At 49.7% G+C, this 26685-nt stretch overlaps 3 protein-coding genes across 6 annotated transcripts in view; 1 reads left to right on the top strand and 2 right to left on the bottom strand.

The window, feature by feature from the left end:
• LOC136789881 (POTE ankyrin domain family member B-like) lies at positions 1–13775 on the bottom strand. Of its 2 annotated transcripts, none has more exons than XM_066991179.1 (17): positions 13214–13775; positions 10918–11032; positions 10502–10675; positions 10307–10413; positions 9706–9828; positions 9073–9221; positions 8860–8921; positions 7819–7971; positions 7139–7311; positions 6844–6937; positions 6148–6225; positions 5782–5891; positions 5204–5345; positions 2141–4281; positions 1444–1682; positions 940–1010; positions 1–265 (listed from the first exon to the last, which is right to left on the bottom strand). In XM_066991179.1, exons 2-14 carry the CDS (start codon positions 10921–10923, stop codon positions 3937–3939), a joined length of 1716 nt encoding a protein of 571 aa, XP_066847280.1. In that variant the 5' UTR covers positions 10924–11032; positions 13214–13775; the 3' UTR covers positions 1–265; positions 940–1010; positions 1444–1682; positions 2141–3936. The 2 variants fall into 2 exon arrangements, with proteins under 2 accessions (XP_066847280.1, XP_066847270.1); XM_066991169.1 differs by having other exon boundaries at positions 12120–13775.
• Positions 1–18055, top strand: part of LOC136789901 (ankyrin repeat domain-containing protein 7-like) — a 79481-nt gene extending 61426 nt beyond the window's left edge. Inside the window, exon 6 of the mRNA XM_066991225.1 lies at positions 13774–18055. The gene's annotated coding sequence lies outside the window, so the exon portion shown is untranslated. The remainder of the gene's footprint in view (positions 1–13773) is intronic.
• Positions 17853–26685, bottom strand: part of LOC136789864 (POTE ankyrin domain family member B-like) — a 12466-nt gene continuing 3633 nt past the window's right edge. Inside the window, exons 3-17 of one of the 3 annotated variants that reach the window (XM_066991091.1) lie at positions 26396–26569; positions 26201–26307; positions 25600–25722; positions 24967–25115; positions 24754–24815; positions 23713–23865; positions 23033–23205; positions 22738–22831; positions 22042–22119; positions 21676–21785; positions 21098–21239; positions 19993–20175; positions 19296–19534; positions 18792–18862; positions 17853–18117 (exon numbers count right to left, since the gene is read on the bottom strand). In XM_066991091.1, coding sequence (XP_066847192.1) covers positions 18808–18862; positions 19296–19534; positions 19993–20175; positions 21098–21239; positions 21676–21785; positions 22042–22119; positions 22738–22831; positions 23033–23205; positions 23713–23865; positions 24754–24815; positions 24967–25115; positions 25600–25722; positions 26201–26307; positions 26396–26569 — 1842 coding nt within the window. In that variant the 3' untranslated portion in view covers positions 17853–18117; positions 18792–18807. Of the gene's footprint in view, positions 18118–18791; positions 18863–19100; positions 19535–19992; positions 20176–21097; positions 21240–21675; positions 21786–22041; positions 22120–22737; positions 22832–23032; positions 23206–23712; positions 23866–24753; positions 24816–24966; positions 25116–25599; positions 25723–26200; positions 26308–26395; positions 26570–26685 lie in introns of those variants that run through there. The other 2 variants (XM_066991098.1, XM_066991081.1) reach the window with 2 other exon arrangements.

Genomic DNA, 26685 nt, shown 5'->3' on the forward strand with positions numbered 1-26685 from the left:
CACACTACATGACATGGTTTATTAAATGCCAAGGCGGGCGACAGAACTTGGAATTAAAGGCAGGCTGTTATCTGCACAGAACCGCTGCGTTCTTGCCAGCGTGGTGGGGGCAATGGCTGCTTTTGCTCACGGCCTGGAAACTGCCCAAATTAGGGGGCAGAAGGCAAGTGTTGGCAGTCATCTTCCATCTTGGTAGAACTATGGCTTGTTTTCTGGACTGGGACTTTGTCTGCTCCACCTTCATCTGATCAGTAATGATATCCAGCTGTGAAAACAGGGAAACACACAATAAGAAGAAAATGCACAAGGCAGGAACACCTTTTCACCTCCAATTACCAGTATTCCAGAAGTTAGTGAAGGAAATACCACAGGCTACACACAGAACGTTGTGAGGGAACCTGCAAATGACTCTTGCTCATCAGTGTTAGACTTAGTCCTCTGCAGCCCTCTTCATCCTCAAGTGTCCCTACTCTCTAAGCATTCAAACTGGGCATTCTTTGGAACACTACTCCTAAAATACAGCTTCCGCATTCACCTTGAAAACGTTGAAAAGGATCTGCCTTTGAAAAGGCAAACATCTTCTTGCTGCAACCAGGCCCTAACGCAGCCTTCAGTGCGGCATGTCTTTGTCTGGTGCCTGTTCTCCTATTACCATTTGTACGGTTATTTTGTCTATTCTCCCTTTCTTTCCCTTCACTCTTTCCCTTACGGCTTTGCAGAAGAAGAAGGGCACTCTGTATTTTGCACACCCCCCAATGACCAGAGGTCTTCAGCCCGCCCCCATACAGTTGTGTACTCTTCTGATGCTTAGCAGTTGTTTTAGCATAAAGAAGGTGTGTTTTGGAACCACAAAGGGATTCTAACTTGAGGCTCAGAAGCGTAAGCTTGCTCACAGATATGCTTTAAGAGGGGTTGAGAATAACATTTATGAATGCTGACCTGAGCCACGCAGGCTTCAGTGGTGCTTCTGGTGGAGCTGAGCTTTGACTTCAGCTAGTCTCTGACGAGTTCTGAAAAATTCAGAGAGATTGAATCAGCAGATTCAGAGATTCTGCTCTCTAGAAGGCCCATATTATTCAAGCATTCATGTTTGCAGACAGGACAATAGGACAGGCAATTTCGCTTCTCTGCCTTATATCGCAGAGAACGTTACAATGAGGAACACATTATCAGAGTGGCCAGAAGACCACATGTTAAGACAATGCCAACTTCAAAAATGCTTTTGTAATGCCACGACCAGTGATGGTACTGCGGGAACACTGAAGCATTATGAAGGCAGTTCTAAAAAAGAGGAAGGTTTGCAGAGGAGTCTTTTATCAATATGCCTTGTTAGGCATATTTACTGACATAATGCTGACCAGACAAAAAAAAGGGATGTTAGGAAGAAAATGTACAGGGAAAAAGCAGCATCTTGCTCTCACTCCAAAAAACGTCCAGACATACCTTTTGAGGTCCTTTTGTAGGCATCTTCTGAGGTTTACTTCCTCCAGATAGTAGTACCTGTAATTTTCCAGTCTTTCCTGCATGGACTCATATGGAAAAGTATGATCTTGTGGTGTCTTTTCCCTAACATCCTCCTCTTCAGAGTCAGCATCTCTGCTTCTGTGCTTTGGGCTCTTTCCCAGCGAAGTGCAAGGAGGGGATCTTGTCAGTTCTTGCACGTCTGGAGAGGCTGCCTGTGTCTGAAGCAGATAATGAAATTTCCATCACCACAAAGAAGAAGAGAACCATCCCCCCATCAGTCACACATACCCAGTTTCAAGGGCCCAGCCTCACTAAGGGGAGGCCACTTGCCTCCTCACTACCACCAGCAGTGAAGGCAGAAGCCGGAAACTCCCACAGGTCAACCATTCATTTTAGTCTGGAGGACACCAGTTCTCAGCACTCTGTTCTTACTTCAGAGTCAGTGCTAAGACACTTCTGTCTCTGTAAGACAGTCCTCTGCTTGTAAGCCTTTTCCAAAGGCTCCATACACAATTCACAGGGACTTCTGTGCCTGTGGAGAACAACGCCTCACAGAAAGAATGAGGGGCAAGACCCCAAATACAAACATCACCTGCGACTTCTGGTCCGAGCACTTGTTCCTTGTCAGGCTCTTTCTTATCTCTGTCTCATGCTGTTGCTTTTGCCTGTGACCCACCTTGTAAGTCTTCAGAAGAGCTTTGATGCATGCCACCTCTTCTTGCAGCTGGCCATTGCTCTTCTCCATTTTTTCCTGAGACCCACGCAGAGCAGACAGCTCTTCTTGCAGGTCGCAATTTTGTGCTTCTAGCTGCCTGCATTTTCCAGACTCCATCTCCAGCTGCTGCGAAAGTTCATTGAGCTGTGGAGAGCAATGCATAAAGGGGTAGGGCGTCAAGATGGTCTTTGTCACCTTCTGACTCGGTATTAAAAGCAAAGTAAAGGCAGGCTCGTCTTTTAAGAGAAGAACAGCTTTAAGATCTTTGCTGACAGGATTCCCCAAGTTTCCATCCTTCCTCGGTTCTTTTGCTAGGGACGCTCTTGCCCAAAATGCTCCTCTGCTCATGGGACATCAAACACACCTCTACCCAGACACCAGAAAGAATGCCTATTGTGTGTGGGGGGAAGCGCTGCAGTGCAGAACGGAGTAGGCACGAGCAACAAACACTCTTCCTGCCCTTACTCTGAAAGCTTTGGAAACAGTGCCTCAGGAGGCCACTTTGACAGAACTGCTGGAGGAACGCATTTTCTCCCTAGGTCAAAGCTGATGTTTGGTTGCAAGGATACGGAGGATATAGCAGATGTCCCATTAAGTCCCAAAGGCCAGCTGCGATGCTGTCTTACTCTTCTCCCCCAGAAATACACCTTTTCTATACCTTCTAAAAATACACTCGGGAGGTTCCTGCCTTTTATAAATAGATAGAAAACGAACAAACAAAAATCCCTCAAAACAAACACAAACAAAAAATAAAAACAAACAAAAACCCGGAAACTTAATCTTCATTTTACACTGCCTAAACACAATGCCATTCCCTGTCATTTAAGAGAACTCTTCTAATGGCAGTGAAGCCACGAGAATGCTACGAGCCTTTGGACTAAGAATGAGCCACCACAAGGGCACTTGACTCCTTCTACAATACCTTCTAAAGCACACGTGTGCCTTAGCAGCACCTCTCAGTAACCAGGGGAAATCTAGATCAAGGGTTCCATGCACCTGAACAAGACACCCACGGCAGCTCAAAAGCACTTCTTGGACCTCTACTTCAGGGTGCCCATGGCTAGGGAAAGACGGGTTGAGACAGCTGCTGGTGAGCGGTAAGTTACAAAAGCATCACTGGCTCAACTCCTAAGACAGGGCTCTCGAAGTGATCTTGGGCAAAGCCAACTTCAGACAGGTGGAGTTCCACCTGCCAGACCCGGAAAATGCTGTGGACCTGTGCCATGGCCTGTGAAGCCACTGAGCCCGCCATCCTTGCTGTGACTCTCAGCTCGTCCTTCCTCCACAGAGCAGCCTGCCCTCAGTGTGCCCTTGCAGATACTGCTCTGCACGTTCATTTTGACCCACAATGACAACTGCTCTGCGTTCACCTGCTATGTATGACAACAGAAGGAGCATCAAGGAGAGAACAGACAACTCACAATACAAGAAGGACCATAGAAAAGAACAACAGAGGTATGGACATGAATAGACAAAAAAAGAAATCACAAAAGCGTGCAGAATCCAGAGCTCACCTTTACCTTTCGCATAGCCAGTTTCAAGGGCCCAGCCTCACTAAGGGGAGGCCACTTGCCTCCTCACTACCACCAGCAGTGAAGGCAGAAGCCGGAAACTCCCACAGGTCAACCATTCATTTTAGTCTGGAGGACACCAGTTCTCAGCACTCTGTTCTTACTTCAGAGTCAGTGCTAAGACACTTCTGTCTCTGTAAGACAGTCCTCTGCTTGTAAGCCTTTTCCAAAGGCTCCATACACAATTCACAGGGACTTCTGTGCCTGTGGAGAACAACGCCTCACAGAAAGAATGAGGGGCAAGACCCCAAATACAAACATCACCTGCGACTTCTGGTCCGAGCACTTGTTCCTTGTCAGGCTCTTTCTTATCTCTGTCTCATGCTGTTGCTTTTGCCTGTGACCCACCTTGTAAGTCTTCAGAAGAGCTTTGATGCATGCCACCTCTTCTTGCAGCTGGCCATTGCTCTTCTCCATTTTTTCCTGAGACCCACGCAGAGCAGACAGCTCTTCTTGCAGGTCACAATTTTGTGCTTCTAGCTGCCTGCATTTTCCAGACTCCATCTCCAGCTGCTGCGAAAGTTCATTGAGCTGTGGAGAGCAATGCATAAAGGAGTAGGGCGTCAAGATGGTCTTTGTCACCTTCTGACTCGGTATTAAAAGCAAAGTAAAGGCAGGCTCGTCTTTTAAGAGAAGAACAGCTTTAAGATCTTTGCTGACAGGATTCCCCAAGTTTCCATCCTTCCTCGGTTCTTTTGCTAGGGACGCTCTTGCCCAAAATGCTCCTCTGCTCATGGGACATCAAACACACCTCTACCCAGACACCAGAAAGAATGCCTATTGTGTGTGGGGGGAAGCGCTGCAGTGCAGAACGGACTAGGCACGAGCAACAAATACTCTTCCTGCCCTTACTCTGAAAGCTTTGGAAACAGTGCCTCAGGAGGCCACTTTGACAGAACTGCTGGAGGAACGCATTTTCTCTCTAGGTCAAAGCTGATGTTTGGTTGCAAGGATACGGAGGATATAGCAGATGTCGCATTAAGTCCCAAAGGCCAGCTGCGATGCTGTCTTACTCTTCTCCCCCAGAAATACACCTTTTCTATACCTTCTAAAAATACACTCGGGAGGTTCCTGCCTTTTATAAATAGATAGAAAACGAACAAACAAAAATCCCTCAAAACAAACACAAACGAATAATAAAAACAAACAAAAACCCGGAAACTTAATCTTCATTTTACACTGCCTAAACACAATGCCATTCCCTGTCATTTAAGAGAACTCTTCTAATGGCAGTGAAGCCACGAGAATGCTACGAGCCTTTGGACTAAGAATGAGCCACCACAAGGGCACTTGACTCCTTCTACAATACCTGCTATGTATGACAACAGAAGGAGCATGAAGGAGAGAACAGACGTCTCACAATACAAGAAGGAGCATAGAAAAGAACAACAGAGGTGTGAACATTAACAGACAAAAAAAGAAACCACAAAATCCTGCAGAATCTGGAGCTCACCTTTGCTGTTAATTTATCAGCTTCACTGGCCCCTTCAGAGCAGCTGCTCGTCATGTCTCTTGCAGTATTAATCATGAGCTTTCTTTCTCTGGCCTCAGATTCTCTTAGTTTCTGCAGAGCTCCGTTCAGAAGCCTCCTTAACCTGTGCAGCAAATTAGTCAAGAAAACATTGAGGTAGGAGGTGAAGGAACTACCAGCCTGTTTCACATTCTCAGACATAAACAGCATAGAGAAGCCTTGCTTCTTCTTTAACACGCTTGACAGACCAGGAGTTACTGAGAAAAACCAGCATTCCAGTGCCGCAGATCACTTGGAGGGTCCACCTTGCACCTGAACGGAGGAATAAATGGAGAAGGGACTTCCTGCCCTCCCAGGAGAATTGCAGGGCAACCTGCACTTGAAGTTCTTTTGGCAGCTCTGTAAAACCATAGGCACGTGTACAGAAGAGCCTTGTAAGACCTAGCGTGAGGCTTGAATTTGCTCACAGACAGTTACCCTCACCTATTTTTACATTCAGCCTCCATGAAGCTTGATTTCTACTCTATGGGATCTCTCTTTAAAGTGCTAACAAGCCATACCTGAGACATTCTCTCCGCAGTTCGCTGTTGCTTTTCATTTCCTGCTCGAGGCGCACTTCGACTGGGCATTTCAACTCGACCAGCTTCTCTTCTGTTCTCTGACACTGATGCTTTCAAAACAGAAACGATACATGGTAGAACCAGCACAGGGACAGCATCTACATGTGGTATGTGCAGATAGCCTAGGCAGAACTCGGTAGCAGTACTGGGGAAGCAGGAGTAGCAGGGCTTCCCCTTCCCTTGAACGTGCCCTGCCATAAAAGCAGGAGGGTTTCCCATGGCTCCCCTGGTCTTTTCACCCACTACCTGCCCAGCAGGTATTCAAAGACTAAAATAGTCATTCACAGAAAGCATTCCCATACATACCTGCTGGTGTGGATGCCCGTCTGCGGTTGTCTGTGCTGACTGAAAGGCAGTTACCAAGTCCTCCGGGTGATTACGAGCCTACAGAAGCACAAAAAGAAGCGAAAAGTCATGCTGCGTGCAACTTTCCTGCCTCACACCTCTCTGCCGCTCTTCCCCTCCTGCCAGTCTCAGTAGAGTACAGGGCTCATGTTCACCTCCCTCCTCCCCAGGCAGACAAGAAGAATCATTTGCTTCACAGAGGCCACAGATAAAAGCCCCTCCTTTACGCCAAGAGGAACTGCTTTATTAGCGACAGCGCGGCATGTCAGGTCGGGGCTGTGCAGCATTGTGCAAACTTGACTACCACCTCTCACGCAGGAGGTATATCTCAAGTGCAGCCTGCGATCTTCAATATCACCACTGGTCTAAAGCAGAAAATACCTAGACCAGTGCATTCCAGTGAACCCTTATTTTTTCTAGTGCTAAGAACTTCCTGGTGCTGTAGGACTTGCCGTAGTATCATGGGAAAACTCTCAAAACCAGAAAGCTGGGGAACAGACCGGCAGGATTTTCAGAGCAGCTTACAGTCAGCACAGCTGGTCAAGAACTCAGCTCCCCTAAGCTTGGCAGAAAAATCTCATCTTACTTTGTCCCCACAGAACTACTTAGCTAGGCGCAGGAGCTCACAGGGAAGAGGGAAGTTTATCACTGACTTACTGAGGCAGAGGCTTGCTGGTGTCTCTGAAGGGCTTCAATCAGTCTGCTTTGTTGCTGGATTGTGGCTTCCAATCTGTCACTTCCAGCTTTGAGTCTGAAAGAGAAATACAGGCCTTATTGGGGAACTCCACAAGAGCACACAGTTGGAAAGAACAGTGTGCAAGAACATAAGCTAAAGCAAAGGCTTCTTTCCAAATCCTGTATTAACTTTCTGTGATGTGACGAGGCAATTCCCCTGCGTTCACAGAGTCCCAGAAAGCAGCGTCTCGCCCCTCTGTCTTACTACCCTGCCTACCCTTGCATGCGTTCTTCCAGCTTTTGGAGAGCTCCAGTTCCAAAGGATGGCTCCAGAAAGCCTTGCACTTTCTGGGAAGAAGCTGCTGCTTCTCTCTTCTTATCCTCCAGTACAGTCTCCAGGTATTTTACCCAGACCTCAGACTCAATACACGCTTGTTCCGATGCCTCCACCTGCAAAACCAAAGGAAGAATCAATCCATGGTGGTCAGCCTAGTCTTTAGGGAGGGAAATTGACTGCTTCCACTCTCAAACCCCCATGCATGTTACTTCACTGCATTTTGTACTAACCCCTCTCCTATAGCTCTGTAGATTTTCTACAGAATTTCCTGAACGCTGGCACAAAACTCAGCCTGCTTTGTCTGCGACTCTGGCACAGACACTGCCAATGCTGGTCCCAACACAGAGACATGAAAAAAAATTTACAACCGTTGTCAGAGCACACCCAAGTGGTGCCGCACCCTCTGTGTCTCAGAGCACACCCAAGTTTTGAGAAAGCGCAAACTGCTCTGGTCAAACCTACCCCCTGGAAGGTGCCTCCTAACGCACTGCTTTGTCCCTCCAGCTTGTGAAAAGCTCCCCAAAGGGCCCGTTGTGTTGGTCACCAGCAGAGAGGGGGAAGAAGGGAAGAGAAAGGACAACCACCCTTGGATTTATCCCTATAGTGCTGCCTTTCCATACCTTAGCTTTAACCATCTCCAATTCCTCTTGCAAGCGCTCTACGTCTTTCTCAGTGTCACTGAGCTGGCTCTCAGTAGCTTCAGGTGGGGCTTCTGACACGGACAGACTTTCAGGAGCACCAGGAAGCTCAAGCTGCAGCTGTCTGTCTTGATCCTAAAGAAATGGGGTTCCGTGAGCATGACAAAGTCAGTGAGAACATGGGAATATGAGCTGTGCTTTTACTCATTAGGTTCTACAACTAGGTCAGTCTTCTGACTGAAACAAAGGATTGGAAGTGCACCACCACCAGGCACAGCTGGGGACCTCTCTCCATCTTTCTTAGCCTCAACTATCAGCAGCTCTTTGTGAGGGTTTCTGTTTCTTAAAACAGAGGGAAGGCTTAACGTTTTTTCTCTTCTTGGAACATAGCCTGAGAGACTGGGCAGGGGCTTTCTACCTACGCAAAAAGGCGGGCAGTGGAGAATGGAATCTGCAGAACTATTGTTGCCTCCAATGGCATTTCAGCAGTTGTAAAGCAGAAGCCAGACTTCGTTCTGCCAGAGCTTAAGCATGGCCTGGAATCTCCCTGCTGCTTCTGAGAACATGCTCGCGGCCAAGGAATGCACGCTGAAAGCAGAGCTGCAAGCCCTCAATGCTATTCTCTGGTATCTCTTCGTTGTTGGCGTTAAGAATTGCCACATAAAGGTTACCGGAGCACTGGTGAAGTATGGTGAAAAGCAACAGTCCACTCCCGGCCAGCCCCTTTGAGAAGCTCAGAAGATTTTAAGCAGCAGGAATAATCTTTGCTGCTTCATTATGTAGAACATGCTTTCCCTAGACTGGAACTCTAACTGAAAGGCCAGCTGCAGCGAGACCCAGTTCTCCCAGCAGTTTCACCAACCCAGCGCAAACTGAACAGCTGGGCTGGAGCACAAGTAGTTCAAGGGCCCCAGTCACAAACAAGTGGCAGAGGCAGCAACAGAGGTAAGCGAGCCCAGAGGTAAACTTGCCCCAAAGTAAGCGAGCCAAATGGGAGCCCAGTGGGTCCTTCACAGAAAGTACCTTGCGATCCCAGGGCAATTCAGCCTCTTCCTCCTGCTCTGCTCCTACAGCTGGCAGGGCACCTACAAGGGATGGACGAAGCGAGACAGTGTGAGCATTCCTGGCACTCTGCTTTTCCCTGCCAGTCAAGCCCTGCCCCCAAATACGGGAAGCGGTCTGACATCAGGCCACATTAGTTGTCCTCATCAGCTCTTCCACACTTCAGGATCCTACCTTCTCCATCCAAAGCAAGTGTGGCCAGTGCAAAGCGCTCAGTCCTCGGAGAGCAGAATCTGCTGGGGACTGCTGTGTCTTGTGCAGCGCCAGCAGAAGCTTCTCCCGTCTTTTCACAGCGTGCATGTTCTACCAGTTTCTTGCAAAGGCTACACGCAGATAGAGAGAACATACAGGCAGTCAGATCCAAAACATCCTTGCCTAGTATCCTTGCTCTTGCCTAGGACAGCAACTGACTTGGAACCAGTTCAGAACTGTCTGTGTGCGGTGTCAGTCTCCCCATGATGGTGGACCTGCTACACCACCAGGGATCTCTTTGAGGGTTTATCTAAAGGGACACTGGTAAGATCCCCACTGAAAGAAAAGGTGCCTCTTTCCTGGTCAGTGGAGCGGAACTGGGCTTAGCAACACAAGCGGGATTTCTAAGAAAGCCTTGTGGGTGGAAGTTCTCCTCTACTTCCAAATCCTCTCTTGACTTGGGAAGGTGATTTATGAGAAGACATCACCGAGCCCAGCTTCAAGAAAGGTCTGAAGATATCGTTAAGCCTTTGTGCATCTATCACAAAGGGTGACAAATCAGCACGGACACTCTGACAACTCAGCCGCTCTAACAGTGACGTACAAAACACTCACTCAGAATGTCCCGACCGGAGAGCATAATCCACAGCCGTATCGCAAGCAATGTTGGCACCGTAGGAAAGAAGTAGCTCTATTACATCCGTTTCCCCAGCAGAAGCGGCAAGCGTAAGAGCAGTCCTAAAGCATCCAAAAGGTGGTATGAAACATAGCAGCATTTGCAGGCTCTGTGTTGTTGTTATTCTAATCCCTGTTTCCTCCCCAAACAATTCCCTCCCCGATTCCTACAAGCACAGGGAAAGCAAAGCCACACACAGGGGAGTGCTGGAGGACTGAGGCTGGAAGGCACCTCCAGACAGCTCCTGGCCAGCCGCCTCCCCAGAGCAGACTCAGCCACGAGGCCAGAGCACGTTGCTCAAGGCTTCTTCCACTCTGCTCTTCAAAGCCTCATAGGATGGAGGCTGCTCAAACCCCTGGTGCCACCTGCTCCCCTGATTAACCTTCCTCATGCTGAGAGGGTTTCTCCTAAGCAGCTGTGGGAAGGCCTCTTGTTTCACTTGATGCCCATTGTCTCTTGGACAACACTGACTCTCCTTCTCCTGTTCATTCCAGTGACAATGCTAAGGAGAGCCACATGCACTTTGGAGCAATGCCTCACCTTCCAAAGAAATTTCGAGCACACACATTCGCTCCTTTTTGAAGAAGAAACTTTACCATCTCTTTATGATGGCTGGAGATGGCAAGAAGAAGCGGGGTATTTCTCTCCTGAAAGGATAAAGAATCCCCGTCAGAACAACCCAGACGAATTAAGTGCCTTTCCCAAAGAGCAGTGCTGCCCAGATTCAAAACTTACACAGTCCTTTGCTTCAAGGTGTGCACCATGCTCAACTAACATCTCTGCTACAGACGTGTTAGGAGCTGCGGCAGCCAGGTGAAGGGCAGACTTGCCTCTGTAACCTTCCAGGTTTGGGTCGGCACGGTGCTCTAGCAGAATCGCCACGCATTCTTCATGCTGGCTCTCCACTGCCTGCAAACAACACAAAGAAAAGGAAGGACTTGTGCCGTGTTTCACTCTGTCACAGCTACAGCAGCTTCCCAGTGCTGGAAGATAAGAGCGTCTTCCGAGATGAGCTAGTGTATGCCTATTACGTGCCGATTACAACTTTCATGTTTCTCTACAGGTCGGTGTGAAGAATGCGGCAAGACACTTGTCATTGGAAGCACAATTGATAAAGCCCCACTTAGAGCAGAGTAACGTGTTCCACATACCATCATGAGTGGCGATCTGCCAGTGTTGTCACAAAGGTTCAGCAGGCACTTCTCTTGCACCAGGAATCGAACAACGTCTGCATGGCCGTTCGCACAAGCAAGGTGCAGCGGTGTCCTAAAACCAAAATAAATTAGCTTTCCACAGGCAGGCAATGCCCCAAATCACTTCTGGCTGTGGAACACGCGCAGGGCCACAAGTCTCCACTTGCCAATGCCAAGCAGAACGTAAGCTTTGGAGGCTGTGGAACTCCATGAAGAGTGCGAAGTCAGTGTAAGTCTCCAAGTTTTTCCACAATCACTCGAGCGGCAGAAGGGCGGTGAATGCCCTGACGCTGATCACCCACAGGACAGGAGAGAACTGCTAATGCCCGAGCGGCTGCTAAACAACCCCACAGGGAGAGGACAGGGCAGTGGCGGTCGGCAGCACACCCTTCAAGCAGCGCTCGAGCCGCCCCAGCAATTCCAAGCAAAGCTGGATTGTTCCCCTCTGCCAGCTGAGAGGGAAAAGCCCTCTCAGTGATCAGCTCTTGAAGGGAATGACGACACGGGCTCCAAGATAGTCGAGAAATGGAGACCCTTTATTGTCCCAATGCCAGATCTTACATAGTTTTTCTGAGCCCCTCCACGCGCTGCACGTGGCTGGCAAACATAGTTACAGACTTCTGGTTGGTGCATTCCTTTTGATCACGCGTAGCCCTCTATAGGCCCGTCCAAGCCTAACAACTCCTCCTTAGTGGTTCCCACTTTCTCTTACTCTAGCCTGGTTACCACTCTATGCCTCTGAGTAACCTTCTTCTTAACCCGTCGCGCACTGCTGTATCAATCAGATCCAGTTTGTCACTGAACGGGTCACACCCATAAGCTCTGACCCAGGGTTCCAGAGGAGGCGGTGCCCTTGCTGCCGTGCTCCTGACTCTGCCCTGGGCTTCAGCCGTCTCTCTGCACGGGGCTGAAGGCTTTGCCAAGGGCTGGTAGGAGCATGTGCTCCCGACTATGTCCAGTGCCAGTGACTTCAGGGCGAGAGGCTGCCTGGCCGGACAACGCCCAGCCTCAGCCCTCCATCGCCTCAGCTCTTGCTGACACCTGCTGCAGAAGGAGGGTTGGTGCCAGAGCCGCGTACGCAGCGGCACCAGGCTGAAGCTCGCACGCCACGGGAGAGCGATCCCACCCCAAGCCTTTAAGCGCACCCCCCAGCCCCTCACCGCTTTGCCTGGTCTCGACGGTTTTTGCCTCGTTTCCTCAGCCACCAGTGCCGCCTCAGCCGGGCCAGGTCGCCACGGGCGGCCGCGCGGTGCAGCCCGTGCAGGCCCTCCTCTGGCAGCTGGTGGGCATCGCTGTCTCTGGACAGGGAAGTGCTGCTGGGCATCGGATGCTCCTGGCCCCGGTGGAGGAGCCCCAGGAGCCTCTGCATGCTGCAGCAAGGATGTGGGCACAAGCCCACCTGGGGCCACCAGAGCCCTGCGGGCCCTGCTTGGGTCCGACACGGACAGGCGCAGGGGCAGGGGAGCCGAGCCCCGAGCAGCGGCTGTGGCCTGGTGCTCCCAGGCAGGGCAGGGACGCACCGAGGCTCCCAGCCAGGGCAGCGCTGTTGCTCCCACAGCAGAGGCAACAGCACTGAGCACTCCTGCTGGCAGGGGTGCACATACACTGCGTCTCAGCGATGGTGGCACATTGTGTCACAATGGGCATCACCAGGGGCGTCACAAGTGTCCTCTTAAGTTGGAGGGCCACACCCCCCCACAGTCCAGCAGTGACTGCGGCACTTTCTGGCTCCTGCCTTAAGAGCTCTTTGTGCCTCAGTTGACGTTCTTCCGCAGCGTGGATGGGGATCTCGGGCCATGCGATGGGGCAGGGCTCCTCAGGAGGCATCGAGAACGTGCCTGGCTGGCAGGGGCACTGCATTACTTCCCTGTGGCCATGGTTGAGCTGGCACCTGCCCCAGTTGTACTGGGTCTGTCTGGGATGGAGTTAACATTCCCTGCGGCAGCCCATATAGTGTTGTTCTCTGCACTGGTACAGAATCATAGAATCATAGAATCATTAAGGCTGGAAGAGACCTTCAAGATCACTGGTCCAACCATCACCCTACTACCAATGTCACTCACTAACCCACGTCCCTAAGCGCCAGGTCCAACCTTGCCTTGAACACCTCCAGGGACGGTGACGCCACCACCTCCCTGGGCAACCAGCTCCAATGTCTGACTGCTCTTTCTGAGAAGAAATGTCTCCTCATTTATAACCTTATCCTCCCCTGGTGCAACTTGAGGCCATTCCCTCCAATCCTGTCACTAGTTACCTGAGAGAAGAGGTGGACCCCCAGCTCCCCACACCTTCCTTTCAGGTAGTTGTAGACAGCAATAAGGTCTCCCCTGAGGTCTCTCCAGCTTTATAGCCCTTTTCTGGACACGTTCCAGGGCCTTGATGTCCTTCTTGCACTGAGGAGCCCAAAGCTGAACACAGTACTCAAGGTGCAGCCTCACCAGAGCAGAGTACAGGGGAAAAATCACCTCCCTGGTGCTGCTGGCTACACTTTTCCTGATACAAGCCAGGATGCCGTTGGCCTTCTTGGACACCTGGGCACACTGCTGGCTCACGTTCAGGCGAGCATCGACCAACACCCCCAGATCCTTTTCCTCTGCACAGCTCTTGAGCCACTCTCCCCCAAGCCTGTAGCAAGAGTCTTTTTGTAGCAAGAGTCACTGATGAGCAAGAGTCATTTGCAGGTTCCCTTTAGATGTTCTGTGTGTAGCCTGTGGTATTTCCTTCACTAACTTCTGAAATGCTTGTAGTTGGAGGTGAAAACGTGTTCCTTCCTTAAGCATTCCCCTCTTATTGTGCGTTTCCCTATTTTCACAGCTGAACATTATTACTGATCAGATGAAGGTGGAGCAGACGAAGTCCCAGTCCAGAAAACAAGCCACAGTTCTACCAAGATGGCAGTAGACTGCGAGCACTTGCCTTCTGCCCCGTAATTCGGGCAGTTTCCAGGCAGTGAGCAAGAGCAGTCATTGGCCCCGCCATGCCGGCATGAATGCGGCGGTTCTGTGCAGATAACAGCCTGCCTTTAATTCCAAGTTCTGTCACCCTCCTTGGTATTTAATAAACCATGTCATGTAGTGCAGGTCTTTGTCTTCTTCTCCCTTCCGGGCTTTGCTTCTCCCCTCGGGGCTTTGCTTCTCCCCTCCCCTACTCATTTGACCGTTCCCTCTAATTCCCGCCGCTGGCAGGGGCACAGCATTACTTCCGCATGGCTGTGGTTGATCTGGCAGCTGTCCTAGCTCACCCCCACACTCTCCCGGGCACAGGGCAGCACTGTACCCACATCCAGGGACAGGTCCCCCCTGACGTCCAGCTCCTGCGGGGCCATTCTTCACTTGTGCTGCCACAGTGCTGTCGCTGGGTTGGTGACAGCGGCTGAAGGTGTCCCCGTGCTCCAGACCGTCTGGGTGCAGAGGGCCCTCCCCGAATTTGCCAGAGGAATGGCAGAAGATCTCTTCCTATAGGAGTATTGGGTTTACATAGCAAGGTTTTATCTGCAGGGCACTGCAGGGGTAGCCTCTGTGAGAAGAGTCCAGAAGATGCCCATGTTAGATAAGGGCCAGATTCCGCTGGCTCCAAAGGGACCTGATGCTGGCCAGAGATGAGCCAAAAATTGCTGTTTGTGCATCTGTGAAAGCATATTTAAGAAAGGGAAGACAAACAAACAAACAAAACTGTGGAACAACATCAGCTGGGAGAGGGAGGAGTGAGAACCAGCCCTGCAGACACCAAGCTCAGTGCAGAAGGAGGGCAGGAGGTGCTGCAGGTGCCAGAGCTGAAGTTCCCCTGCGGCCTGTGGAGAGAGGCCCCCGATGGAGCAGGCTGTTCCCCTGCAGCCCATGGGTCCCACACGGAGCAGATCTCCACGCTGCAGCCTGTGGAGGAGCCCCCGGTGGAGCAGGTGGATGTGGCCTGGAGGAGGCTGCGGCCCATGGAGAGCCCCCGCAGGAGCAGGCCCCGGGCCGGAGCTGCAGCCCGTGGAGAGGAGCCCACGCAGGAGCAGGGGTTCTGGGGGGAGCTGCCGCCCGTGTGGGACTCGTGCTGGAGCAGTTTGCTCCTGACGGACGGACCCCATGGTACGGAGCCATGTGGGAGCAGTTCTTGAAGAGTTGCTGCCTGTGGGCAGCAGTCCTGCTCAGTTCTGGAAGGATGGCATCTCATGGGAGGGACCCCACGTGGAGCTGGGGCAGAGAGTGACCGTGAAGGAGCGGTGGAGACAAAGCATCAGGGACTTGGTTCATGGAAGAAGACTATAACTCAACACAAATAAGTTATAAAGTAGGTATGTGGTTTATCTTGGCGCCGGTCACATGCGGGATAGCCCCCAAAGGCACGCGCACCTTAACGCGGCAACTTGCTTTGGTTATATGCAGTAAAAAGTTACATATGCATGAAGTTTCCCAATACGCTTATGCGTATGCCTAACCTATCCCCGCTTTGTATTAAAATTAGCTCCAAGAAGTCATTTCCATAAACCCCTCCCATCTGCGCCTGCGCAGTGCCTTCTGGTGGTGGTCGTCGGGGGGTCGTGGGGATGAAGTCCGATAACTCCTCTTCATCACCACTAGTTGACCCCGTGCCTTTGTACAGACTCAGCTGCCCCTTGGCTCTTGTCCAAACCACAAGGTCGGTCTCAGCTGGTTTTTGAGACAGGTTCCCCATTTTTGTCAGGAAACATCTTCTGTGAGGGGCCCCAAGACTCCTTGTTTCGATTAATTTGCACAGCAGTAAGCAAAGACACGCAGCATTATCTATTTTAAAGCAATTAAGCAAGCCCCCTTTCTTTCATTCCTGGCTTTAATAATTACAATTGTTTTATTTAGAAATCATTAATACGATCAAGCAAGCCCCCGATCTTCTATCCCTGGCTTCAGTCCCCCCTTTCTAGAAGATTAGTAAATTCTTTTACTCGCAGCAAAGATTCCCAACTTGGTACTGATCACTTAATGCCATACCATGGACGTGCAACAAAGAAGTCAGCATGGCTATGCGGTATAACATTCTCCAGTTCCAGAGTAGTATAATTACATACAATACAAGACTCATACCAACTAAGGTCAATATGACTATGATCGGGTGACACAATGTATTGAGAATGCCATTTGCCGTTGGTGACCACCCGAAGATTGTGTCTCACCAGTGATGACCAGCACCTTGTTTATATTGTATTGTTAGACTTGATCAACTGGTGGGATACCACTGGTGCCAAATATAAAAATCACACCCGACAATTCTAACAAAGTTACAGATACAAAAGCTAGAATGATTTTTGCTAGGGAGAGTAATATTCTCCTTATCTACTTCTGCAAAAGCACAAGCAGTTCTTAAACACACACAGCCTTGACCAATATATAAGCACAGTCTTTTGACTAGTATTTGGATGAATTTCAAAGTGGAAAACACCTTGCTCAGTGTCAAGACATACGTCCTGAGCGTCAATTGTGTTGCTTTCACAGATAAATCCTTTAATCATTAATCATTAATATGATTAAGCAAGCCCCCATTCTTCTATCCCTGGCTTCAGACTGACCGCAGCCCCCATTCCCCCGTGCCGCTCAGGGGGAGGAGGTGGAAGAGGGTGGGTGGGACGAAGTTGGCTTTGGTTTCTTTCCTTTGTTTCTCACTTCTCTGGCTTGTTACTAAGTAACAGCCAATAGATTTTACTAATTTCCATACTCTGAGTTTGTTTTGCCCTTCACAATAGCTGTTGAGTGAACTCCCTGTTCTTGTCTCAACCCTTGAGCCCTTTTCATCGTATTTTCTCCCCCTTTTCCCTTTGAGGAGTGGGAGTGAGTGAGCGGTTGTGATGGAGCTCAGCTGCCCACCTGAGTAAAACCACCACAGAGGTGTGTCCCACAGTCACTCCATAGGCAAACAAGGGGTCTTGCAAAGTAACTCCTTCACAGGGAATGAGAACTTCCCCCTGCCCCCTTCTTTTGCTCCCTCCGTAGAGGTTTGCAGTCCAAGGCAGTCGCGTGCTGTTGCGGAGAGTGGATCGCGGCGGGCAGGCGATTTTCCGCATCGAGGCCGCTGGAGGCAGTCAAGGGAGCCGCAAGGACCCAGCAAGTTGACTCCACGCCTCAAGACTTCCTCCAACAAGAAGGAAAGAAGGGTAATGGTTGTAGGCGACTCCCTTCTGAAGGGAACAGAGGGCCCCATATGTCAGCTCGACCCTACCCGTAGGGAAGTCTGCAGCCTACCTGGGGCTCGGGTCAAGGACATTACCAGGAAACTTCCTGACCTCGTTAGCCCCCCTCCGATTATTACCCATTAGTGAGAATTCAGGGTGGCAGTGATGAAATTGCTGAGAGAAGCCTGGAGACTATCAAAAGGGACTTCAGGGGATTGGGGCAATTGCTGGATGGAGTGGGTGCGCAGGTGGTGTTTTCCTCTGCCTTCAGCCCTCCCTGAATTTGCCAGATGAGTGGCAGAAGATCTCTTTATATGGGAGAGCCCGGGTCTCAGAGGTTGCTGGTTTGAAGCCTACAAATCATTTCCCCTGCATTCAGAAATCTGGCCGCAGCATTAAAGCTCTCTGCCAGCCTCATGGACAGTGTGGTTGAGGTCCCCCGCTTGTCGTGGGCTATCCCTTTTGCAAGGGAATCATTTCCAGCCACAAGAGGCAAATGACACCTCTGTCTTTGTGTATTCTCCCTTTTTCCATCCCAAGCCCTTGTCCCTAGTTCACCCAGGAGTTTCCCTTGGTACTGTGTAACTCACAGGACACATCTGCAAGAGGGTTGGTCTGCTTCCCACAACGGAAATAATACATTTGATGTTCACAGGATGCTCCTGGTCAGTAAGAGAGACGAGCAGAAGGAATCAGAGGGAACAGTCACATGGGCATGGGAGAGGAGAAGCAAAGTCCGTAAGGGAGAAGGGAACAGACAAAGACCCACACTACATGACATGGTTTATTAAATGCCAAGGCGGGCGACAGAACTTGGAATTAAAGGCAGGCTGTTATCTGCACAGAACCGCTGCGTTCTTGCCAGCGTGGTGGGGGCAATGGCTGCTTTTGCTCACGGCCTGGAAACTGCCCAAATTAGGGGGCAGAAGGCAAGTGTTGGCAGTCATCTTCCATCTTGGTAGAACTATGGCTTGTTTTCTGGACTGGGACTTTGTCTGCTCCACCTTCATCTGATCAGTAATGATATCCAGCTGTGAAAACAGGGAAACACACAATAAGAAGAAAATGCACAAGGCAGGAACACCTTTTCACCTCCAATTACCAGTATTCCAGAAGTTAGTGAAGGAAATACCACAGGCTACACACAGAACGTTGTGAGGGAACCTGCAAATGACTCTTGCTCATCAGTGTTAGACTTAGTCCTCTGCAGCCCTCTTCATCCTCAAGTGTCCCTACTCTCTAAGCATTCAAACTGGGCATTCTTTGGAACACTACTCCTAAAATACAGCTTCCGCATTCACCTTGAAAACGTTGAAAAGGATCTGCCTTTGAAAAGGCAAACATCTTCTTGCTGCAACCAGGCCCTAACGCAGCCTTCAGTGCGGCATGTCTTTGTCTGGTGCCTGTTCTCCTATTACCATTTGTACGGTTATTTTGTCTATTCTCCCTTTCTTTCCCTTCACTCTTTCCCTTACGGCTTTGCAGAAGAAGAAGGGCACTCTGTATTTTGCACACCCCCCAATGACCAGAGGTCTTCAGCCCGCCCCCATACAGTTGTGTACTCTTCTGATGCTTAGCAGTTGTTTTAGCATAAAGAAGGTGTGTTTTGGAACCACAAAGGGATTCTAACTTGAGGCTCAGAAGCGTAAGCTTGCTCACAGATATGCTTTAAGAGGGGTTGAGAATAACATTTATGAATGCTGACCTGAGCCACGCAGGCTTCAGTGGTGCTTCTGGTGGAGCTGAGCTTTGACTTCAGCTAGTCTCTGACGAGTTCTGAAAAATTCAGAGAGATTGAATCAGCAGATTCAGAGATTCTGCTCTCTAGAAGGCCCATATTATTCAAGCATTCATGTTTGCAGACAGGACAATAGGACAGGCAATTTCGCTTCTCTGCCTTATATCGCAGAGAACGTTACAATGAGGAACACATTATCAGAGTGGCCAGAAGACCACATGTTAAGACAATGCCAACTTCAAAAATGCTTTTGTAATGCCACGACCAGTGATGGTACTGCGGGAACACTGAAGCATTATGAAGGCAGTTCTAAAAAAGAGGAAGGTTTGCAGAGGAGTCTTTTATCAATATGCCTTGTTAGGCATATTTACTGACATAATGCTGACCAGACAAAAAAAAGGGATGTTAGGAAGAAAATGTACAGGGAAAAAGCAGCATCTTGCTCTCACTCCAAAAAACGTCCAGACATACCTTTTGAGGTCCTTTTGTAGGCATCTTCTGAGGTTTACTTCCTCCAGATAGTAGTACCTGTAATTTTCCAGTCTTTCCTGCATGGACTCATATGGAAAAGTATGATCTTGTGGTGTCTTTTCCCTAACATCCTCCTCTTCAGAGTCAGCATCTCTGCTTCTGTGCTTTGGGCTCTTTCCCAGCGAAGTGCAAGGAGGGGATCTTGTCAGTTCTTGCACGTCTGGAGAGGCTGCCTGTGTCTGAAGCAGATAATGAAATTTCCATCACCACAAAGAAGAAGAGAACCATCCCCCCATCAGTCACACATACCCAGTTTCAAGGGCCCAGCCTCACTAAGGGGAGGCCACTTGCCTCCTCACTACCACCAGCAGTGAAGGCAGAAGCCGGAAACTCCCACAGGTCAACCATTCATTTTAGTCTGGAGGACACCAGTTCTCAGCACTCTGTTCTTACTTCAGAGTCAGTGCTAAGACACTTCTGTCTCTGTAAGACAGTCCTCTGCTTGTAAGCCTTTTCCAAAGGCTCCATACACAATTCACAGGGACTTCTGTGCCTGTGGAGAACAACGCCTCACAGAAAGAATGAGGGGCAAGACCCCAAATACAAACATCACCTGCGACTTCTGGTCCGAGCACTTGTTCCTTGTCAGGCTCTTTCTTATCTCTGTCTCATGCTGTTGCTTTTGCCTGTGACCCACCTTGTAAGTCTTCAGAAGAGCTTTGATGCATGCCACCTCTTCTTGCAGCTGGCCATTGCTCTTCTCCATTTTTTCCTGAGACCCACGCAGAGCAGACAGCTCTTCTTGCAGGTCGCAATTTTGTGCTTCTAGCTGCCTGCATTTTCCAGACTCCATCTCCAGCTGCTGCGAAAGTTCATTGAGCTGTGGAGAGCAATGCATAAAGGGGTAGGGCGTCAAGATGGTCTTTGTCACCTTCTGACTCGGTATTAAAAGCAAAGTAAAGGCAGGCTCGTCTTTTAAGAGAAGAACAGCTTTAAGATCTTTGCTGACAGGATTCCCCAAGTTTCCATCCTTCCTCGGTTCTTTTGCTAGGGACGCTCTTGCCCAAAATGCTCCTCTGCTCATGGGACATCAAACACACCTCTACCCAGACACCAGAAAGAATGCCTATTGTGTGTGGGGGGAAGCGCTGCAGTGCAGAACGGACTAGGCACGAGCAACAAATACTCTTCCTGCCCTTACTCTGAAAGCTTTGGAAACAGTGCCTCAGGAGGCCACTTTGACAGAACTGCTGGAGGAACGCATTTTCTCTCTAGGTCAAAGCTGATGTTTGGTTGCAAGGATACGGAGGATATAGCAGATGTCGCATTAAGTCCCAAAGGCCAGCTGCGATGCTGTCTTACTCTTCTCCCCCAGAAATACACCTTTTCTATACCTTCTAAAAATACACTCGGGAGGTTCCTGCCTTTTATAAATAGATAGAAAACGAACAAACAAAAATCCCTCAAAACAAACACAAACGAATAATAAAAACAAACAAAAACCCGGAAACTTAATCTTCATTTTACACTGCCTAAACACAATGCCATTCCCTGTCATTTAAGAGAACTCTTCTAATGGCAGTGAAGCCACGAGAATGCTACGAGCCTTTGGACTAAGAATGAGCCACCACAAGGGCACTTGACTCCTTCTACAATACCTGCTATGTATGACAACAGAAGGAGCATGAAGGAGAGAACAGACGTCTCACAATACAAGAAGGAGCATAGAAAAGAACAACAGAGGTGTGAACATTAACAGACAAAAAAAGAAACCACAAAATCCTGCAGAATCTGGAGCTCACCTTTGCTGTTAATTTATCAGCTTCACTGGCCCCTTCAGAGCAGCTGCTCGTCATGTCTCTTGCAGTATTAATCATGAGCTTTCTTTCTCTGGCCTCAGATTCTCTTAGTTTCTGCAGAGCTCCGTTCAGAAGCCTCCTTAACCTGTGCAGCAAATTAGTCAAGAAAACATTGAGGTAGGAGGTGAAGGAACTACCAGCCTGTTTCACATTCTCAGACATAAACAGCATAGAGAAGCCTTGCTTCTTCTTTAACACGCTTGACAGACCAGGAGTTACTGAGAAAAAACAGCATTCCAGTGCCGCAGATCACTTGGAGGGTCCACCTTGCACCTGAACGGAGGAATAAATGGAGAAGGGACTTCCTGCCCTCCCAGGAGAATTGCAGGGCAACCTGCACTTGAAGTTCTTTTGGCAGCTCTGTAAAACCATAGGCACGTGTACAGAAGAGCCTTGTAAGACCTAGCGTGAGGCTTGAATTTGCTCACAGACAGTTACCCTCACCTATTTTTACATTCAGCCTCCATGAAGCTTGATTTCTACTCTATGGGATCTCTCTTTAAAGTGCTAACAAGCCATACCTGAGACATTCTCTCCGCAGTTCGCTGTTGCTTTTCATTTCCTGCTCGAGGCGCACTTCGACTGGGCATTTCAACTCGACCAGCTTCTCTTCTGTTCTCTGACACTGATGCTTTCAAAACAGAAACGATACATGGTAGAACCAGCACAGGGACAGCATCTACATGTGGTATGTGCAGATAGCCTAGGCAGAACTCGGTAGCAGTACTGGGGAAGCAGGAGTAGCAGGGCTTCCCCTTCCCTTGAACGTGCCCTGCCATAAAAGCAGGAGGGTTTCCCATGGCTCCCCTGGTCTTTTCACCCACTACCTGCCCAGCAGGTATTCAAAGACTAAAATAGTCATTCACAGAAAGCATTCCCATACATACCTGCTGGTGTGGATGCCCGTCTGCGGTTGTCTGTGCTGACTGAAAGGCAGTTACCAAGTCCTCCGGGTGATTACGAGCCTACAGAAGCACAAAAAGAAGCGAAAAGTCATGCTGCGTGCAACTTTCCTGCCTCACACCTCTCTGCCGCTCTTCCCCTCCTGCCAGTCTCAGTAGAGTACAGGGCTCATGTTCACCTCCCTCCTCCCCAGGCAGACAAGAAGAATCATTTGCTTCACAGAGGCCACAGATAAAAGCCCCTCCTTTACGCCAAGAGGAACTGCTTTATTAGCGACAGCGCGGCATGTCAGGTCGGGGCTGTGCAGCATTGTGCAAACTTGACTACCACCTCTCACGCAGGAGGTATATCTCAAGTGCAGCCTGCGATCTTCAATATCACCACTGGTCTAAAGCAGAAAATACCTAGACCAGTGCATTCCAGTGAACCCTTATTTTTTCTAGTGCTAAGAACTTCCTGGTGCTGTAGGACTTGCCGTAGTATCATGGGAAAACTCTCAAAACCAGAAAGCTGGGGAACAGACCGGCAGGATTTTCAGAGCAGCTTACAGTCAGCACAGCTGGTCAAGAACTCAGCTCCCCTAAGCTTGGCAGAAAAATCTCATCTTACTTTGTCCCCACAGAACTACTTAGCTAGGCGCAGGAGCTCACAGGGAAGAGGGAAGTTTATCACTGACTTACTGAGGCAGAGGCTTGCTGGTGTCTCTGAAGGGCTTCAATCAGTCTGCTTTGTTGCTGGATTGTGGCTTCCAATCTGTCACTTCCAGCTTTGAGTCTGAAAGAGAAATACAGGCCTTATTGGGGAACTCCACAAGAGCACACAGTTGGAAAGAACAGTGTGCAAGAACATAAGCTAAAGCAAAGGCTTCTTTCCAAATCCTGTATTAACTTTCTGTGATGTGACGAGGCAATTCCCCTGCGTTCACAGAGTCCCAGAAAGCAGCGTCTCGCCCCTCTGTCTTACTACCCTGCCTACCCTTGCATGCGTTCTTCCAGCTTTTGGAGAGCTCCAGTTCCAAAGGATGGCTCCAGAAAGCCTTGCACTTTCTGGGAAGAAGCTGCTGCTTCTCTCTTCTTATCCTCCAGTACAGTCTCCAGGTATTTTACCCAGACCTCAGACTCAATACACGCTTGTTCCGATGCCTCCACCTGCAAAACCAAAGGAAGAATCAATCCATGGTGGTCAGCCTAGTCTTTAGGGAGGGAAATTGACTGCTTCCACTCTCAAACCCCCATGCATGTTACTTCACTGCATTTTGTACTAACCCCTCTCCTATAGCTCTGTAGATTTTCTACAGAATTTCCTGAACGCTGGCACAAAACTCAGCCTGCTTTGTCTGCGACTCTGGCACAGACACTGCCAATGCTGGTCCCAACACAGAGACATGAAAAAAAATTTACAACCGTTGTCAGAGCACACCCAAGTGGTGCCGCACCCTCTGTGTCTCAGAGCACACCCAAGTTTTGAGAAAGCGCAAACTGCTCTGGTCAAACCTACCCCCTGGAAGGTGCCTCCTAACGCACTGCTTTGTCCCTCCAGCTTGTGAAAAGCTCCCCAAAGGGCCCGTTGTGTTGGTCACCAGCAGAGAGGGGGAAGAAGGGAAGAGAAAGGACAACCACCCTTGGATTTATCCCTATAGTGCTGCCTTTCCATACCTTAGCTTTAACCATCTCCAATTCCTCTTGCAAGCGCTCTACGTCTTTCTCAGTGTCACTGAGCTGGCTCTCAGTAGCTTCAGGTGGGGCTTCTGACACGGACAGACTTTCAGGAGCACCAGGAAGCTCAAGCTGCAGCTGTCTGTCTTGATCCTAAAGAAATGGGGTTCCGTGAGCATGACAAAGTCAGTGAGAACATGGGAATATGAGCTGTGCTTTTACTCATTAGGTTCTACAACTAGGTCAGTCTTCTGACTGAAACAAAGGATTGGAAGTGCACCACCACCAGGCACAGCTGGGGACCTCTCTCCATCTTTCTTAGCCTCAACTATCAGCAGCTCTTTGTGAGGGTTTCTGTTTCTTAAAACAGAGGGAAGGCTTAACGTTTTTTCTCTTCTTGGAACATAGCCTGAGAGACTGGGCAGGGGCTTTCTACCTACGCAAAAAGGCGGGCAGTGGAGAATGGAATCTGCAGAACTATTGTTGCCTCCAATGGCATTTCAGCAGTTGTAAAGCAGAAGCCAGACTTCGTTCTGCCAGAGCTTAAGCATGGCCTGGAATCTCCCTGCTGCTTCTGAGAACATGCTCGCGGCCAAGGAATGCACGCTGAAAGCAGAGCTGCAAGCCCTCAATGCTATTCTCTGGTATCTCTTCGTTGTTGGCGTTAAGAATTGCCACATAAAGGTTACCGGAGCACTGGTGAAGTATGGTGAAAAGCAACAGTCCACTCCCGGCCAGCCCCTTTGAGAAGCTCAGAAGATTTTAAGCAGCAGGAATAATCTTTGCTGCTTCATTATGTAGAACATGCTTTCCCTAGACTGGAACTCTAACTGAAAGGCCAGCTGCAGCGAGACCCAGTTCTCCCAGCAGTTTCACCAACCCAGCGCAAACTGAACAGCTGGGCTGGAGCACAAGTAGTTCAAGGGCCCCAGTCACAAACAAGTGGCAGAGGCAGCAACAGAGGTAAGCGAGCCCAGAGGTAAACTTGCCCCAAAGTAAGCGAGCCAAATGGGAGCCCAGTGGGTCCTTCACAGAAAGTACCTTGCGATCCCAGGGCAATTCAGCCTCTTCCTCCTGCTCTGCTCCTACAGCTGGCAGGGCACCTACAAGGGATGGACGAAGCGAGACAGTGTGAGCATTCCTGGCACTCTGCTTTTCCCTGCCAGTCAAGCCCTGCCCCCAAATACGGGAAGCGGTCTGACATCAGGCCACATTAGTTGTCCTCATCAGCTCTTCCACACTTCAGGATCCTACCTTCTCCATCCAAAGCAAGTGTGGCCAGTGCAAAGCGCTCAGTCCTCGGAGAGCAGAATCTGCTGGGGACTGCTGTGTCTTGTGCAGCGCCAGCAGAAGCTTCTCCCGTCTTTTCACAGCGTGCATGTTCTACCAGTTTCTTGCAAAGGCTACACGCAGATAGAGAGAACATACAGGCAGTCAGATCCAAAACATCCTTGCCTAGTATCCTTGCTCTTGCCTAGGACAGCAACTGACTTGGAACCAGTTCAGAACTGTCTGTGTGCGGTGTCAGTCTCCCCATGATGGTGGACCTGCTACACCACCAGGGATCTCTTTGAGGGTTTATCTAAAGGGACACTGGTAAGATCCCCACTGAAAGAAAAGGTGCCTCTTTCCTGGTCAGTGGAGCGGAACTGGGCTTAGCAACACAAGCGGGATTTCTAAGAAAGCCTTGTGGGTGGAAGTTCTCCTCTACTTCCAAATCCTCTCTTGACTTGGGAAGGTGATTTATGAGAAGACATCACCGAGCCCAGCTTCAAGAAAGGTCTGAAGATATCGTTAAGCCTTTGTGCATCTATCACAAAGGGTGACAAATCAGCACGGACACTCTGACAACTCAGCCGCTCTAACAGTGACGTACAAAACACTCACTCAGAATGTCCCGACCGGAGAGCATAATCCACAGCCGTATCGCAAGCAATGTTGGCACCGTAGGAAAGAAGTAGCTCTATTACATCCGTTTCCCCAGCAGAAGCGGCAAGCGTAAGAGCAGTCCTAAAGCATCCAAAAGGTGGTATGAAACATAGCAGCATTTGCAGGCTCTGTGTTGTTGTTATTCTAATCCCTGTTTCCTCCCCAAACAATTCCCTCCCCGATTCCTACAAGCACAGGGAAAGCAAAGCCACACACAGGGGAGTGCTGGAGGACTGAGGCTGGAAGGCACCTCCAGACAGCTCCTGGCCAGCCGCCTCCCCAGAGCAGACTCAGCCACGAGGCCAGAGCACGTTGCTCAAGGCTTCTTCCACTCTGCTCTTCAAAGCCTCATAGGATGGAGGCTGCTCAAACCCCTGGTGCCACCTGCTCCCCTGATTAACCTTCCTCATGCTGAGAGGGTTTCTCCTAAGCAGCTGTGGGAAGGCCTCTTGTTTCACTTGATGCCCATTGTCTCTTGGACAACACTGACTCTCCTTCTCCTGTTCATTCCAGTGACAATGCTAAGGAGAGCCACATGCACTTTGGAGCAATGCCTCACCTTCCAAAGAAATTTCGAGCACACACATTCGCTCCTTTTTGAAGAAGAAACTTTACCATCTCTTTATGATGGCTGGAGATGGCAAGAAGAAGCGGGGTATTTCTCTCCTGAAAGGATAAAGAATCCCCGTCAGAACAACCCAGACGAATTAAGTGCCTTTCCCAAAGAGCAGTGCTGCCCAGATTCAAAACTTACACAGTCCTTTGCTTCAAGGTGTGCACCATGCTCAACTAACATCTCTGCTACAGACGTGTTAGGAGCTGCGGCAGCCAGGTGAAGGGCAGACTTGCCTCTGTAACCTTCCAGGTTTGGGTCGGCACGGTGCTCTAGCAGAATCGCCACGCATTCTTCATGCTGGCTCTCCACTGCCTGCAAACAACACAAAGAAAAGGAAGGACTTGTGCCGTGTTTCACTCTGTCACAGCTACAGCAGCTTCCCAGTGCTGGAAGATAAGAGCGTCTTCCGAGATGAGCTAGTGTATGCC

Source organism: Anser cygnoides, chromosome 1 (genome assembly GCF_040182565.1).
Source record: "Anser cygnoides isolate HZ-2024a breed goose chromosome 1, Taihu_goose_T2T_genome, whole genome shotgun sequence".
Classification (NCBI taxonomy): domain Eukaryota; kingdom Metazoa; phylum Chordata; class Aves; order Anseriformes; family Anatidae; genus Anser; species Anser cygnoides.

Excerpts from the sequence above, each read along its gene's own strand:
- LOC136789881 (XM_066991169.1), bottom strand. The coding sequence starts at position 12,328 with ATGCAGAGGCTCCTGGGGCTCCTCCACCGGGGCCAGGAGCATCCGATG. Across the intron at positions 7,972-8,859 it reads AATTGCCCTGGGATCGCAAG|GATCAAGACAGACAGCTGCA; the intron begins GTACTTTCTGTG and ends CCATTTCTTTAG. Across the intron at positions 5,346-5,781 it reads CTGCGGAGAGAATGTCTCAG|GTTAAGGAGGCTTCTGAACG; the intron begins GTATGGCTTGTT and ends TTTGCTGCACAG.